The sequence below is a fragment of the Cetorhinus maximus genome, chromosome 4 (genome assembly GCF_964194155.1).
Source record: "Cetorhinus maximus chromosome 4, sCetMax3.hap1.1, whole genome shotgun sequence".
NCBI classification, from domain to species: Eukaryota; Metazoa; Chordata; class Chondrichthyes; order Lamniformes; family Cetorhinidae; genus Cetorhinus; species Cetorhinus maximus.
The window spans coordinates 121,424,998-121,439,933 of NC_135882.1; the positions used below are offsets into that span (position 1 = coordinate 121,424,998).

The 14,936-nt window shown below is 45.1% G+C and overlaps 1 protein-coding gene across 4 annotated transcripts in view; it reads right to left on the reverse strand.

Moving 5' to 3' along the window:
• Positions 1 to 14,936, reverse strand: part of nbn (nibrin) — a 65,140-nt gene that overhangs the window by 37,548 nt on the left and 12,656 nt on the right. For all 4 annotated transcript variants that reach the window (XM_078540717.1, XM_078540718.1, XM_078540714.1 and 1 more), the window contains exons 6-9: positions 8,827 to 8,944; positions 6,553 to 6,740; positions 5,274 to 5,371; positions 872 to 1,013 (exon numbers count right to left, since the gene is read on the reverse strand). In XM_078540717.1, the coding sequence (XP_078396843.1) occupies positions 872 to 1,013; positions 5,274 to 5,371; positions 6,553 to 6,740; positions 8,827 to 8,944 (546 nt within the window). The remainder of the gene's footprint in view (positions 1 to 871; positions 1,014 to 5,273; positions 5,372 to 6,552; positions 6,741 to 8,826; positions 8,945 to 14,936) is intronic.

Genomic DNA, 14,936 nt, shown 5'->3' on the forward strand with positions numbered 1-14,936 from the left:
CAAATCATCAAAACTATATCCTCTAATGTCAAATATCAATCTGGTGAATCTACACAGCACATTTTCCATGGTTACTATATCCTTCCGGCAGTTCTGAGCACCCCATTGTATGCACTATTTACTCTGATTACCATTTAATTCTAAGAGACCTATTGGACCAAGTAGGTAGATTAGCTGAAATATGCCAGATTGTTTTTAAATGTGAATAAATGCTGGGTAATGCATGTAGGAACGGGTCAGGAATAAACATCTGTAAGACATAAAAGGGTCTCAACCAAGACGCTGAAAAGTAAAAGGATTTTGGAGTGATCATTGATCATATTCAGAAAGCATCTGGTCAGTGCCAAGTAATTATCAATAAAACAAATCAGACGCTGGGAGCAAACAAAGATCAAATCAGAACAATATAGACTGATCAATGCTGACGTTAATAATATAGAAAGTACAGAAAATAGGCCGTTCGATATGTATGCTCTGGACTATAGTGTTTCATTTCAGTCACTCTACTGCAAAGGAGATAGGTACATTAGAGTTTAGAGAAGAATGACCAGGATGACACCAGGATTTAATGGACCAGGCTATGAAGAAAGTGACTAAGTTTATTTGCAATGGAGAAAAATGAAGACCTGATATAGCTAATGAAATTTGTAAATAAGATTACATAACAAAGCTGTTTATTTTGAATATGAACAGAAGACACAAATACAAAATATACAAACATTGAACAAAGTGGAAGGATAGAGAGAACTCTTTCTCCATTACTCCCCCCTCTATCCAAACAGAAAGGTGGACATGTGGAACATACATACCCATAATTATGTGGCATACAACTAGTTTGTGCTTGCTATATAAAAGCGAGTTCTTCCTTTACCTTATACTGTGTTCTTGTGATGATTGTGTATCTGGTACATATGCAGTAACTTGTGCAGAATATGGGGCACTCATGTCGACCATGTCAACGTTTTGAGAAAGCGTAGGGCCTGGAATTGTTGTTCTTGAAGAGGAGCAAGTTTCTAAAAATAAATAAGAAAATCCTAATTTTTCAAATCAAGTCCATAATAAAGCAACATGGGCCTAAAATGCTTTGCATAAAAAATGGCAATAAACACAGCCTTCCCAGTATCTCCCACATGTATGGGGATCCAGAATTCAGCGTTGGAGGAACCTCAGCAAGTGCCCTTATCCAATAGGTACGAGGTTCTTGGTTCCGATGTGGATGAGGGCACAGGCTGCAGGGAGGATGAGCGAACTGACCACAGCACTGTGGTACAGAGCATTCAAGTTGGAGGAGGAAAGAGAAATGTAGCAGTAAGAAGGGATAGCATAGTTAGGAGAATAGATACTGTTCTCTGCAGCAAAGAAAGAGTCCCGAAGACAGTGTTGCCTACCTGGTGCCAAAGTTAAGGATATCTCTTCTGGGCTGGGGAGGAACTTGGAGTGGGAGAAGAAGGATCCAGTTGTCGTGGTCCACGTAGGTACCAATGACATAGGTAGGACAAGAAAAGGGGTTCTGCTGAGGGACTACGAGCAACTCGGGGCTAAATTAAAGAACAGAACCACAAAGGTAATAATCTCCGGATTACTACCTGAGCCCCGTGCAAATTGGCGTAGGGTAAATAAGATTAGAGAGGTAAATGTGTGGCTCAAAGATTGGTGTGGGAGAAATGGGTTCTGATTCATGGGGCACTGGCACCAGTACTGGGGAAGGAGAGAGCTGTTCTGTTGGGACGGGCTTCATTTGAACAATGCTGGGACCAGTGTCCTGGCGAATTGTATAACTAGGGTTATAAATAGGGCTTTAAACTAATTAGTCGGGGGAGGGTTCAATTGAAGGGAAGTTTAGAAAATCAAAAATAAACGAGAAAGCAGAGGTGCAGGGTAGTGAAGAGGCGAATGATAATCAAAGTGTGACTGGAAGGGGCAGAAAATATAAGCACGAGAATGCAGCAGAAATTAGAACCAAAATGGGTAATAATGATAAAAAGTCAAAGCTTAAGGCTCTTTATCTGAATGTAAGCAGCATTTGTAACAAGATAGATGAGTTGACAGCATAAATAGACATAAATGGATATGACTTGATAGCTATTACAGAGATTGTAAGGTGACCAAGGCTGGGAACTCAATATTCAAAGGTATTCGACGTTCCAGAAAAATAAGCAAAAAGGAAAAGGAGATGGGGTAGCTTTGTTAATGAAGGCAGGTATCAGTGCGGTGGTGAGTAGTGATATAGGTGCAATAGATCATGATGTGGAATCAGTTTGGGTGGAAAAAGAGAATAACAAGGGGAAGAAGTCATGGGTGGAAGTCGTCTTTCGGCCCCCGAAGAGTTGCCTCGCTGTAGGACAAAGTATAAATCGGGAAATAATGGAGTTGTGTAAGAAGGGTGCTACAATTGTCATGGGTGAATTTAATAGAAACCATAGAAAAGTTAAAGCACAGAAGGAGGCCATTCGGCCCATCTTGTCCATGCCAGCCCGAGGACACCCAGGTGCCCTTTCTAATCTCACCTTCCTGCACCCGGCCCATAGCCCTGCAGCTTACAGCACTTAAGGTTCAGATCCAGGTACTTTTTAAAAGAGTTTAGAGTTTCTGTCTCTACCACCAACTTGGACAGCGAATTCCAGACACCCACTATCCTCTGCATAAAAAAGTTCTTCCTCATGTCCCCCCTACACCTTCTACCACTTATCTTGAATCTATGTCCACTGGTTCTAGAATTCTCCACCAAGGGAAACAATTTTATCCTGTCCACTCTATCTATTCCCCTCATAATTTTGTACACCTCAATCAAGTCACCTCTCAGCCTTCTTTGTTCTATGGAAAATAACTCCAACCTATCCAATCTCTCCTTGTAGCTACATTTTTCTAAACCTGGCAACATTCTTGTAAACCTCCTCTGCACTCTCTCCAGAGCTATTACACCCTTCCTGTAATATGGTGACCAGAACTGCACACAATACTCCAGTTGTGGCCTCACCAGTGTTTTATACAATTCCAACAATATATCCTTACTTTTATATTCTATACCTCTGCCAATGAAGGAGAGCATTCCATATGCCTTCTTTACAACCTTGTATACTTGAACGGCTGCCTTCAGGGACCTGTGTACTTGTACGCCAAGATCTCTCACTTCATCTACCCCTCTTAGTATATTCCCATTTATTGTCTAATCCCTGTAACTGTTTGACCTCCCTAAATGTATGACCTCACACTTCTCTATGTTAAAATCCATCTGCCACTTTACCGCCCTCTCCACCAACCCATCTATATCATTTTGGAGATTATGGCTATCCTCTACACTATCCACTACTCGGCCAGTCTTTGTGTCATCTGCACATTTCCCAATCGTGCCCCCCACGTTCACGTCCAAATCGTTAATATGGGGAAGAATTTTGCCCTTGGTGGGCGTGCGGGCCCCACCGGCTCGACGGCGGGCGGATAGCCAACCCCCGCCACTGAAACAGGGCCCGCCGCCATTTTGAGTGGGCAGGCCAATTAAGGCCTGCCCAGCAGTCTTCCCGAAGGGGGCGGGGGGGGAATCCAGAGCTGTCAAAGTGCGCTCATTCACGCATGCGCGTGAAAGAGCGCACTGCTCCCTGAGACTAAGTGCTGTCTCAGGGAGATTAGTGACAATGCACAAAAGTTAAAAAATAGAAAAATAAAAATATTATTAACATGTCCCTCTCATGTGACAATGTCACACGAGATGGGACATGTTAATAAAAATGACGTAAACTTTATTAAACTTTTTTAAAATGGACATGAAACCTCATCCTGCCAGTGGATGAGGTTTCATGTATTATCAGAAGCCCGCTGGGGCTCCTGGCCTGCCCTCCAGCCTTAAGGTTGGATGGGCAGGTCTTTAATGATTTTAATTAGCCTGTCAATGGCCCCGCCCCCAAATCGCCGACAGGAAAATCCTGGCCATATAATCTGCATATTGACTGGACAAATCAGATTGGAGGGGTAGCATGGAAGACAAATTTCTAGAGTACATAAAGGATTAGAACAATACGTTGCAGAACCTACCCAGGAACAGGCTATTTTAGATCTAGTAATATGTAATGAGGTAGGATTAATAAGAGATCTCGTAGTTAAGGATCCTCTAGGGGGTAGCAATTACAACATGGTAGAATTTCAAATTCACTTTGAGGGCAAGCAACTCGGATCTCAAACCAGTGTCCTCAACTTAAATAAGGACAATTACAGAGGTATGAAGAAAGAGTTGTCTAAAGTGGGCTGGGAAAATAGATTAAAGGGAGGTCAGCGGATGAGCCGTGGCAGACATTTAAGCAGATACTTCATAACGTTCAGCAACAATTTATCCCGGTTAGAAAGAAGGACTTGATGAGAAGGATCAACCACCCGTGGTTAACAAAGGCGGTCAAGGAGAGTATCCAATCAAAAACTAAGGCATACAAAGTGGCGAAAACTAGTGTTAGGCCAGAGGATTGGGATTTTTTTTAGGAACCAGCAGCGGATGACTAAAAAGCTAATAAAGAGGGAGAAAAATGATTATGAAATTAAATTGGCAAGGAATATAAAAACAAAAAGCAAGAGCTTCTACGGGTATATAAAAAGAGAGTAGTTAAAGTGAGCGTGGGACCCTTGGAGGATGCAGCTGAGAATTGATAACAGGGAACAGGAAAACAGCAGATAATTTAAACCAATGTTTGCATTGGTCTTCACGGTGGAGGACACTATAAACATTCCAAAGATATCAGATAAGCAAGGTGCTAATGGAGGAAACAGCCTCTATCACAAGGGACAAATTATTTGAGAAATTAATGGGACCTGATGGGAGAGATGAGGCCTGAGGCAGATCAGCCATGATCCTAATGGCGGGCAGGCTTGAGGGGCTGAGCGGCCTACTCCTGCTCCTTTTCTTATGTACGCTAGCTAGACTATAACAAATGTTAAATGATTAGCCTCTTCAAGGAGGTGAAACCAGAATGGAGATGCAAGGAAACAACACCCTTGGTTACTAGATTTACTCATCAAAATGTTTAGCTCTAATAAATGTATGTACCTTTGTGGACTGCTGCAGGCCTTACAAGGATTGTGCTCTCAGGACGACATTGAGCAGGGAACTCCAGAATTTTGACCCAGTGACAACCAAGGTCAGTTTTGACGAAAATAACTGTACTGAACTTATAGAAGGCATGTTAAAATGTCAAAGCTTCAGTGTACCCTCACAACAGCATGCGTTTTTCTCACCATAGCTCACAGCTGAATTAGACATGACAGGCTAGTGACATATTTTATATACTTACCATGATCAGGCTTTTGATGGGGATTACAATAAACATCTGTTGAGTTGTGAAGAACTGCTAAACCAATTTCTGCCTCAGGTATAGCACGCAGTCCCTTTCTAGTCAAACAGAAAACATTCTGGTTAATACAAAGTGCCACATGGATAGCCAACTTTGAAGAGACCAGTTACATACCAATCCACACCTAGGTTTTAAGTGTATAATTCCTATTCTTTGATTTTGAAGTGGCTATTTATATGCAAGTAGTTTCATCTATCACTAGATAGTATTAAGAATCAACCATATGTTTTGTAGAGCTGGAGTCATGTGCAACTATTTATGGTAATTTTTCTGGGGATGGCACACAAATTGCAAGTTTATTAAATTCAGTTTCACAACATGCCATGGTGTGATGTGAACTATTGACTCATGGATTCCTGGTCCAGTACCATTGCAACTAGTCCTTTACATTTTTTTACATGGAAAGATTAAAAAATGCAATAATACTCTTTAACGCACCTATTATTCATTTGGTATATTTTCTGAAAATAGCAGATATAAGATACCAAAAATATAATTTCTAAATTCATCAACATTGACCTATGGCCAATAAATTGATAATGCCCGTCTACTGTTACCTATTGACTAATATAGGGGAATTGAATACAAAAATAGGGAGGTTATGCTTCAGTTGAACAGGGCACTGGTGAAACCACATCTGGAGTATTGTGTAAAGTATTGGTCTCCTTATACAAGAGGTGTAAATGTATTAGAAGCAGTTCAGAGGTGGTTTACTAGGCTAATACCAGGAAATGGGGGGTGGGGGGGGGGTTGTCTCACGAAGAAAGATTGGACAGGTTAGGATTATATCCACTGGAGTTTAGAAGAGTAAGAGGTGACTTGATCAAAACCTTCGAGATCCTGAGGGGTCTTGGCAGAGTGGATTTGGAGAGTGTTTCCTCTTGTGGGAGAATCTAGAACTAGAGGGTCACTGTTTAAAAATAAAGGGTTGCTCATTTAAGACAGAGATGAGGAGAATTTTTTTCACTCAGAGGGCCATGAGTCTTTGGAACTCTTCCTCAAAAGGCAATGGAAGCAGGGTCTTTGAATATTTTTAAGGCAGGCTAGATAGATTCTTGCTTAACAAGTGGATGAAAGGTTAACGGGGTAGGCGGGAGGTTACAATCAGATCAGCCATGATCTTACTGAATGGCGGAGCATGCTTGAAGAGTTGAGTGGCCTACTCCTGCTCTTAGTTTGTATGTTTGTATATATGTTCTGTACCAAGTTGGTTATGTACCGTTGTAAAGTTTTCATCACTGATTCAATCCATTTTTCTGCTGAACTTGACATAGTTTGAGAATCTGACATGCCAACATCAATGACACAGCTTCCTGGTACTTCAAGGAATGACACATTTGAGGTACAATTCTCGAAAAGTTGAACATCCCCTCCACCAAGAGTGAGAGCAGAATTCAGCCTCTTGTGCTGCAGGACAAGTCACATGTATAGTTAATAGCCATCAAAAATACAATGGTATAAAGTATTGGTGGGAATCTAATTATGCTAGATGTGATATTTTTGTTAAAAATATACATGAATAAAAGCCATGCGTAATACTAAGTAATAAATTATCTAGTCATTTGAATTAAGCAATGGAACTAACATGAAAGAAAGAAATTAGTGTTCAAAAATTTTAAATCATCAATAAGAGAAACTGGCAGGCGGGTCAGTAACCACAGGACAGATTTAAGATTATTGACAAAAGGTCCAAGGGTAAATGAGAATTTTTTTTTCATACTCTGCAACGCGCTACCTGAAAACATGGTGGACACAAAACCAATAATACCTTTCAATTGGGACATGTCAAAAGTTTGTTTAAATGTAAGGACAGCAGTATTTCCATTTAAATTAAAGGAGAAAACAACATCACATCTATAGATGTACAAAAGTCATGGGATTGTTTGCAAGTGAACACCCACTTTCCACCAAACTGCATTTTAGTGAAAGAGTTGAACACCCTACCCTCACCCCACACCACCTCCTGGACTCCCCCAACCGCATCCATGCACCTGTTGAGGCCGGAAGGAGAGTGCTGCTGCCAGTGCTGCACTGCTGCTCTGTCATGGCTACGTGTGCTCATGTGCATTATGCTGGCTCTGGACTGTGCATGTGCAGACACAAACCACAAGACAAAAGGAAGAAATCTGGGACCTATGGCATCTCATGGAAGCTCACACCCGGGATGCGGGACAAGAGAGCAGATTCAAGGGCAGTCCCGAAAACCCAGGGCTGTTAGTCACCTTGGTCTCATTAAACCTGTTTTTTCAGGTTATTTTTTGTCTTCTACTATGAAGGTTGATATAAAATATTTGTTTATTTTCCTTATTTTCCATTTTAATTTCCCCTGTCTCAACCTCTAAGAAATTCACATATACTTTCTTTACTCTCTTCCTTTTTACATACTTGCAGAAGCTCTTACAATCTGTTTTTATATTTCTTGCTAGTTTTCTTTAATATTCTGTTTTCACCCGTGTTATAAATATTTAAGTCGCCCTTTGCTGGCAAACTCACCCAATCTTCAAGCTTACTGCTCTTCTTAGCAATATTATAAGCCTCTCCTTTTCATCTAATACTAGGGGCAGAATTTTACGCTCGGTGTGCAGGAGCGTGCCCGACACGCCCAAGCTTAAAATGATGCATGATGATGTCGGGTGCGTGTTCCGTCATCATCGCGCACTCGCGCAATATTTCGTTTGGTGGGCGCACGTGGGAGTTGGCTGCGCACCTGCCAACAATTGAAAGGCCTATTAAAGCCATAAACAAGCTAATTAAAATCAAATTTACACTGCCCATCCAACCTTACAGTTGGCAGGCAGGCGAAAAAGCCTTTACATCCATTAGGAAACCTCATCCACAAGCAGGATGATGTTTCCTAAAGCAAATAAACATTAACTAAAAACTTTATTTTTGAATTAAAAACATGTCCCAGCTCATGTGACAGAGTCACATGAGGGGGCATTTTTTTTGAGTTTTTACTGCCTTTATTAATTTTCTTAAAAAGCGCTTCAACCTCTGAGATAACTCCATGCCTCAGAAAGATTGAAGCACCCTTTCGCGCATGTGCACGAACTGCGCGCCAGGCCCGCTCTCCCTCCTCCCCCTGCCCACACAGGTAGCGCTGCCGCTCGCGATCCACACAAGGCGGGCCTTAATTGGCCTGCCCGTGTGAAATCGTAGAGTGGAGCCAAGCGCAGGCGGTGGTCGGCTTCCAGACCGCCCCCGCCCAATGAGGGAAAAATTCTGGCCTATAATACTATCTGTGACCTCTTTGGCTAGTTCTGTCGTTGTTGAAAGTTTCAGTCTGACTTTAAATGTTTTTATTTTAAAAATCTGATACAACTTTACATTGGAAGTACAGTACTACTCAGTTACTTATACTTAAAAGATAATCTTTTCTTTGCACAATAATTCACACACAAAAATGTGGGCATATGTTTTACATCAGGAGCTTGAAGTCACTAATACATTTAATACTATTGAAGATTTTTCCTCTTTGAAATGCAACTATTACCTGCTTTCCATTCAAAAGGAAGAACGTTTTGCCTCTAAAAATCGATTTTCTCTCAGGTTTTATTGAGATATCCACCTCTCCAGGTCTGATATTAGGTTCATCAATAGGTGGAGTAAAACTGCCAGGAACAAAATTTGTATCATTTTTTTTTTGGTTTTGCTTCAAAGTTCAGAATGAAAAGAATTAAATAATGTGCTTGCCAGCAAGCAGTCCATTTAGATACAATACATAATGTTATTTCTTAACTGTAGAAACAAAATGAAGAATGCCTGAAGCTATCACTTGTTTAGGCACAGTTTAATTTGATATTAAAATAAATAAATACATAATTTCGAATTCTGTCATTGTGCTTTGAGCTCGGTCTGTGCATCATACAAATTGCAATCTTCAAGATTTTGCATTGATTTCCATTTGTCCATTCTCTAAGCTAACCAAAAGCCAGTCAAAATTTTCAAAAGTCCAAAACGGATACATTTTATGAGGCATAGTGCTTAAATGCAGATTTATGAAATCATCTTAAAGTTAAAATGAAATCCTTTGTTAATTAGAAAACAGAATAATATAACGTCAAACTAATTTCAATAGCAACCGCTAAATTATATAAAATCACTGTTCCAAACATTATCACACAATTCATTGCATTGTGCATCATTATTGGAGTTTTTTGCTTCCGGCTCAATGCCAAATTTGTTCCACCCGACTTTGGCTTGTCAATATCCTCTTCTGGTAAGAATTAGGTATTGCAACAGTACACAACAGAATGAAACTTTGCTTTTCACCAAAGAATCTGAGCAAAGATTCTGGAAATTAAATATGTAATTATTTTATGATCCTAAAAATTATTTGTTCTCTGAAGGGGAGGAAATGAGGGAATGGAAAAAAAGGAGGGAAGAAGAGGGGCAGAGGAGGAACAGGTAGAAAAGACAGAAAGGAAAGGAAGTGAGCAGAAGCAAGGGAGAGGGGAGAAGAGGAGGACAACGAGCTGGAAGCAGCACTGCACTCAGCTCTACCCTCAATGGAAATTCTGATGATTTGTCTCAGCAGGGCAGTTAAGGCAAACAAGTTTCCAGTATGCAAACGTTTGGGGTGGAGGTTTCATTCATTAACGTGGGTGGTTTTTGTTGCTGTTTTATTTAGTCTCTTGTTGGGGACCAGGGCAAGTTGGAGGTGATTGCTGCACCAGTGGCAAGGTGAGTAGACATTTCCTGGGATTGTTTAATATCATGCAATTCTGAATGTTCAGAAATTGACCTTTTGTTGAAAGCGGGGGTCCAGTGCAAAAATATTGTCCTCAACTCTAGGGCCAGAATTTTCCCGCTGACATGTGGGGGCCACACACCAACACGTAAAATGATGTGCGGTGGCGTCGGGCGAGCTTTCCGATGTCACTGCGCACCATCGTGCTATTTAGGTGGACAAGCGCGCGATATTCTCCAATGCGCGCCCGCCATTAATTAATCATGTAGTTGAGGCCCTTGAGGCAGAATTTTTTGGGGCCCGTGCGATCTTCAGGATGTTGCAAGGGCGCAACGGGCAGGTGGGTAGGAGACATTTGTATAACCCTCATCCAAGGGTGGGATAAGCGAGGCAAGTGGAGAAGACTGCACACAATTCCGCCGAGCGGATATGGACTATCGGAGGCGAATGTTATCTGTCAGATATTTAATTGTGAAAGTTACTGATGCTTGTCTGTGTAAGCAGGAATACTTCAAAACTCATATCAGCTGCTTGGACAGGATTAACAGCCTTCAGGTTAGGACTCTACAGTGAAGGTCATTTTTGGGGCCTGCAGGTTTCAGGAAGCCTTCCCTTAGCCTGGGAATGGGAGTTTTGCTCTCCACTGGAGGCACCTCCGAGGAGGAAGGGAGGACCAGAAGGGGGAGGAGGCCAGGAATCCACATTCAGCCTCCAGAGGAGCCACCTTCGGGAGGAGAGGCACAGGCACAAGGGGCGCAGGGCCAACAGGGAGTCCAAGGCAGATGGGGCCGAAGATGACGCCACTATCCTGCTGCCAGGGTATACAGGCGGTGAAGCAGCTACCTAAATATGTCTGAGGCGCAGTGCCGAAGGAGGCTCCATCTCTCAAGGGAGACAGTCACCTCCATTTGTCAGATGATAGGCCTTGAGATCTCCACGAACTGTGTGGGTGGGCCCCCATGCCAGGGGCGCTGAAGGTCACGGCTGCCCTCAACTTCTATATCTCTGGCTCTTTCCAGGGGTCGGTGGGTGATCTCTGCGGAGTTTCCCAGTCAGCTGTCCACAGTTGTGTCAAGCAGGTGACAGACGCTCTATTCAGGTGTGTATTGACTTTCATCGACTGCCGCTGGGACGAGGCCAGCCAGACACAGCGAGCCCGAGGCATCACGGCCATTGCTGGCTTCCCCCGCGTCCACGGTGCAATAGACTGTACACATGTGGCCATCAAGGCACCAGCAGGTGAGCCTGGTGCCTTTGTCAGCAGGAAGGGCTTCCACTCCATGAACGTGCAGATAGTGTGTGACCACAGGATGCTGATTCTACAAGTCTGTGCAAGGTACCCAGGCAGCTCCCACGCTTACATACTCAGACATTCCTAGGTGCTGAGGCTTTTCAGTGCTCCAACCCGGCTGGATGACAAGGACTATCCCCTCAGGTGGCTCATGATGCCTCTCCGCCATCCAAGAATAGGCTGAGCAGCGCTACAATAGGTGCCACGGCTCCACAAGGACTGTGATGGAGAGAACCATCAGTCTTCTCAAGATGCGCTTCCGATGCCTGGACTGTTCAGGGGGCGCACTCCAATACCCCCCAGATCGTGTGTTGCTGATAGTGGTTGTATGCTGCGCTCGCCACAATCTGAGGCTGGAAAGGGGCGATGCTGTGGACGAAGAAGGTGTAGACGCAGTTGCTCCGGATACACACGATGAGCCCAGCAATGAGTCTGAGGATGAGCACACACAGGAGAACACTGAGGGGGTAGACACTGACCCGGGCATACTCCAGGGAGGCAGGGACACCCGGGAGGCTTTAATCCAAAGAACCTTCAGCTGGCACACCACAGATGGGCCTTCAACACATGCCAAGGCTGCAGGCTCCATACTCGATATCTGAGTGCTAAATCTGCATGAATAGTAATATTAACGTAGGCCCTTGTCAATAAAGCTCAATGTCAAACAGCTCACTCATAACATCATGATGATGTGCCTCTTGAAGAAGTAAGGAATCTCCCTGAGGCATGGCAACATGTCAAAATTCATTGAGATTACAAAAGTAACTTCACAAACCAAAAAAAAGGTGTTGGACATCACACCAAGTCTTAAATGAACTAATATGGGGCAACATAAAAGCATCAGTGAGAAACCCATGGTGTGCCGGAGGTGCCTTAAATTTACGCTTACGGGTGCTACATCTAGGTCCTGTCCCCTCGCTGGCACTGGCATCTGAGACAGCCTGCTCACTGTGCTGTCCTGTTGGCCTCGATGACCTTGGCGGCCGTCTCTGGCCCATGGAGCCTTCGTTGGTCCCGCCTGGGAGGGAGCGGCTAGTTCCACAGCTGGCTTCTCCCCAGTCGCCGCAACCTCATCAGATGCCACGGTCACTGGCAAAGCGGCGGAGGAGCTGCTGCCATCATCTGGAGCATCCTGAAAGGAGCTCACAGAGACGACAGGCAGCTGCTGCGCCGACGTGATGTCGCTTTGGACCTCCCTGCTCACTGTAGATGGATGGGTGCTGAGCTGGGATACTTGGTGCCCAAACTATCACCCACACTGGCACTGACTAGCTGAGGTCAATGCCACTGTGAGGGCTTGCAGGTCTGAGCACAACCCCAGGGGGCCTGATTGTTCTCTTGGAGAAGCCTCTCCACGAGAGTCACCATTCTCTCCGTGGAGGAAGCGTGGCACTCGGCCATGAGGTTCATTGCATCGGTGATGCTCCGTGTGGCCTGCTCCAGCGGGCACCATGCCACGCATAGCCTCATGTATCTCCGCCAGACCCTCCCGCAAACCCTGCTACACTTCCAGCGTTTGCTGCCTCACGGGTGACTCAAGAGGCACATCATCAGCCACCGACCGAGCACATGCCGGGTCCCCAGCAGTCCTCCGACTGCCGGTGCCCTGGGCTCTCTGCCCTCACCTCAAACAAGTGTGAAGTGCCCTCACCGCCGTCCCCCAGGACACTAGCCGAAGATCTAATTCCCACCGAGGTGCTAGTATCTGTGTTCGTGTCTGCCTGGCAGGGATGATATGATGGTGAGTCAATTTCCACTGTGCCCTCAGGTGTGGGAGGTGGCCCCTCTGCCTCCTCCTCCTGGCCCTGTTCCGGTGATGCTGAAAGGAAGAACAAGGACATTTGATTAGTTACAGTTCAAACAATGTCAATTTGCATGCCGGTCCCCTGGATCATTATGCGCTCATCCTTCCATAATCAATGGTCAACCCATGTTGCAAACTTCAATCACTGAGCATTCAGCAGTGTCAAGGCTTTTGGGACACGCATGATGACCTGAGTGCTCAGCCAACATACCTCCCCGTGGCACCCCAGCCTCACCCTCACTGGTGGATGGTGCCTTTCCAGATCCATGGCCTGCTGCTCAAAAGATGTCAGGGTGGCCAACTGGGCCTGGCCTCCACCAGTCCATATCCGCTCGGCGGAATTGTGTGCAGTCTTCTCCTGAAAAGGAGAGAAGAGCATTAATTAGTCCAGCATGTACCTGGATTCCCATCATATTCCTGCCAACCCAACCTGAGTGGGACATTGCAGGACTCCAATTCTTCGTTACCCTGCAGCTGCTGCACGCTCACACAAAGAACCCAGAGCTGACCCCCCTCCATTGCCCAAATGCTGCTCCCTTCACATGTGGCACCACAAGGTGTAACCTTGCTAAGCAAGGAGGCACAAGCACGTGGACCACAAAGGCAAGCAGATGGATTGATGCCCTGCCACCTGGAAGCTCCCTTCCCAGTATGTTAGCACCCTGATTTTGACATGCTTCCGAGTTCCAGCACAATGCCTGTGTGCAGATCCTTGAGTTTCACCCCCATTCTAAACTCTGGGTGTCACTGTCATACATGCTGCGGGTGCAGATCCCATCTTAGCTCAACCCTATCAGGGTGAACTAGGCATGGGCAGTATCTGCTGGCCCACCCAGCGAGGGATACATGCCATGAAGGATTCATTGCCATTACTGTACGCAGAGTTGCTGGGCTGGAGGGGGAGGCCGGGGTATGTGTGTGTGTGTGTATGTGCATGCGTGCGTGTGAAGGGTGACGGCTGCATTAAGTGACCTCAGAAAATGTGGTACCCTTCCCGAGCGCAGGAGGTCGTTGAATCTTTTATGGCACTGGACCCATATGTGTCGCACCACATCATGGGAGCTCACGCTCTTGGCCACTGCGCACGTTTGGTCAGGTGGGGAGGCCTCCGCCTCCCGTCCCTTGGAAGCAAGACCTCCTCCAAGAGGGCAGCTAGGCACTCATCCGAAAAATGAGGGGTACACTGCCCCACTGCCATACCTTCCAGCCTGGCCTGTCCCGCTGGCCACCCTTCGGCCTGGCGTCCCGCTGGCCTACCCTCCGGACTTGCATGCTGGACAGTAGCCCTCTGCTGAGCCCTTCTGCCAGCCATTGAGCAGCCTTCTAAAGGCTGCCAGGCCTTCATTTAAACAGGCCGCCGGGTCGCCATTGGACCTGGCAGTCAGTGCACGCCAACTCCCGCTATCCCCACGAGTCAAGAAATACGCTGGATGGGCCTTAATTGGCCCGCCCGCGTAAAATGGCAGCGTGGACCCGATCGTGGGTGGCAATCGGGTCCGCACCCGCCCACGGCTCGCCCGACATGGGGAGAATTCTCCCCTAGGTGTGGGAGGTAAGAAGTTCAATTTTTCAGTTTCAAATTGTTTCTCACTGCAAGGTAAAATTATCAAAGAATTTAGTTGCTCTGCTCATCGTGGTGATCAGGTGATTTGTTCTCAATTACAGATAGTATTCATTATTGTTCTTATAAAGCTTCTTCCTAATGCACATTTAGATTACAGCTTTGTATGGCCTAGTGATGTTGTAATTGATATTTTACTACAAATGTCTTCGAAGCATGAGTTTTCGGTGGGTTCTCTTTATCTCTTTCTCAATTAT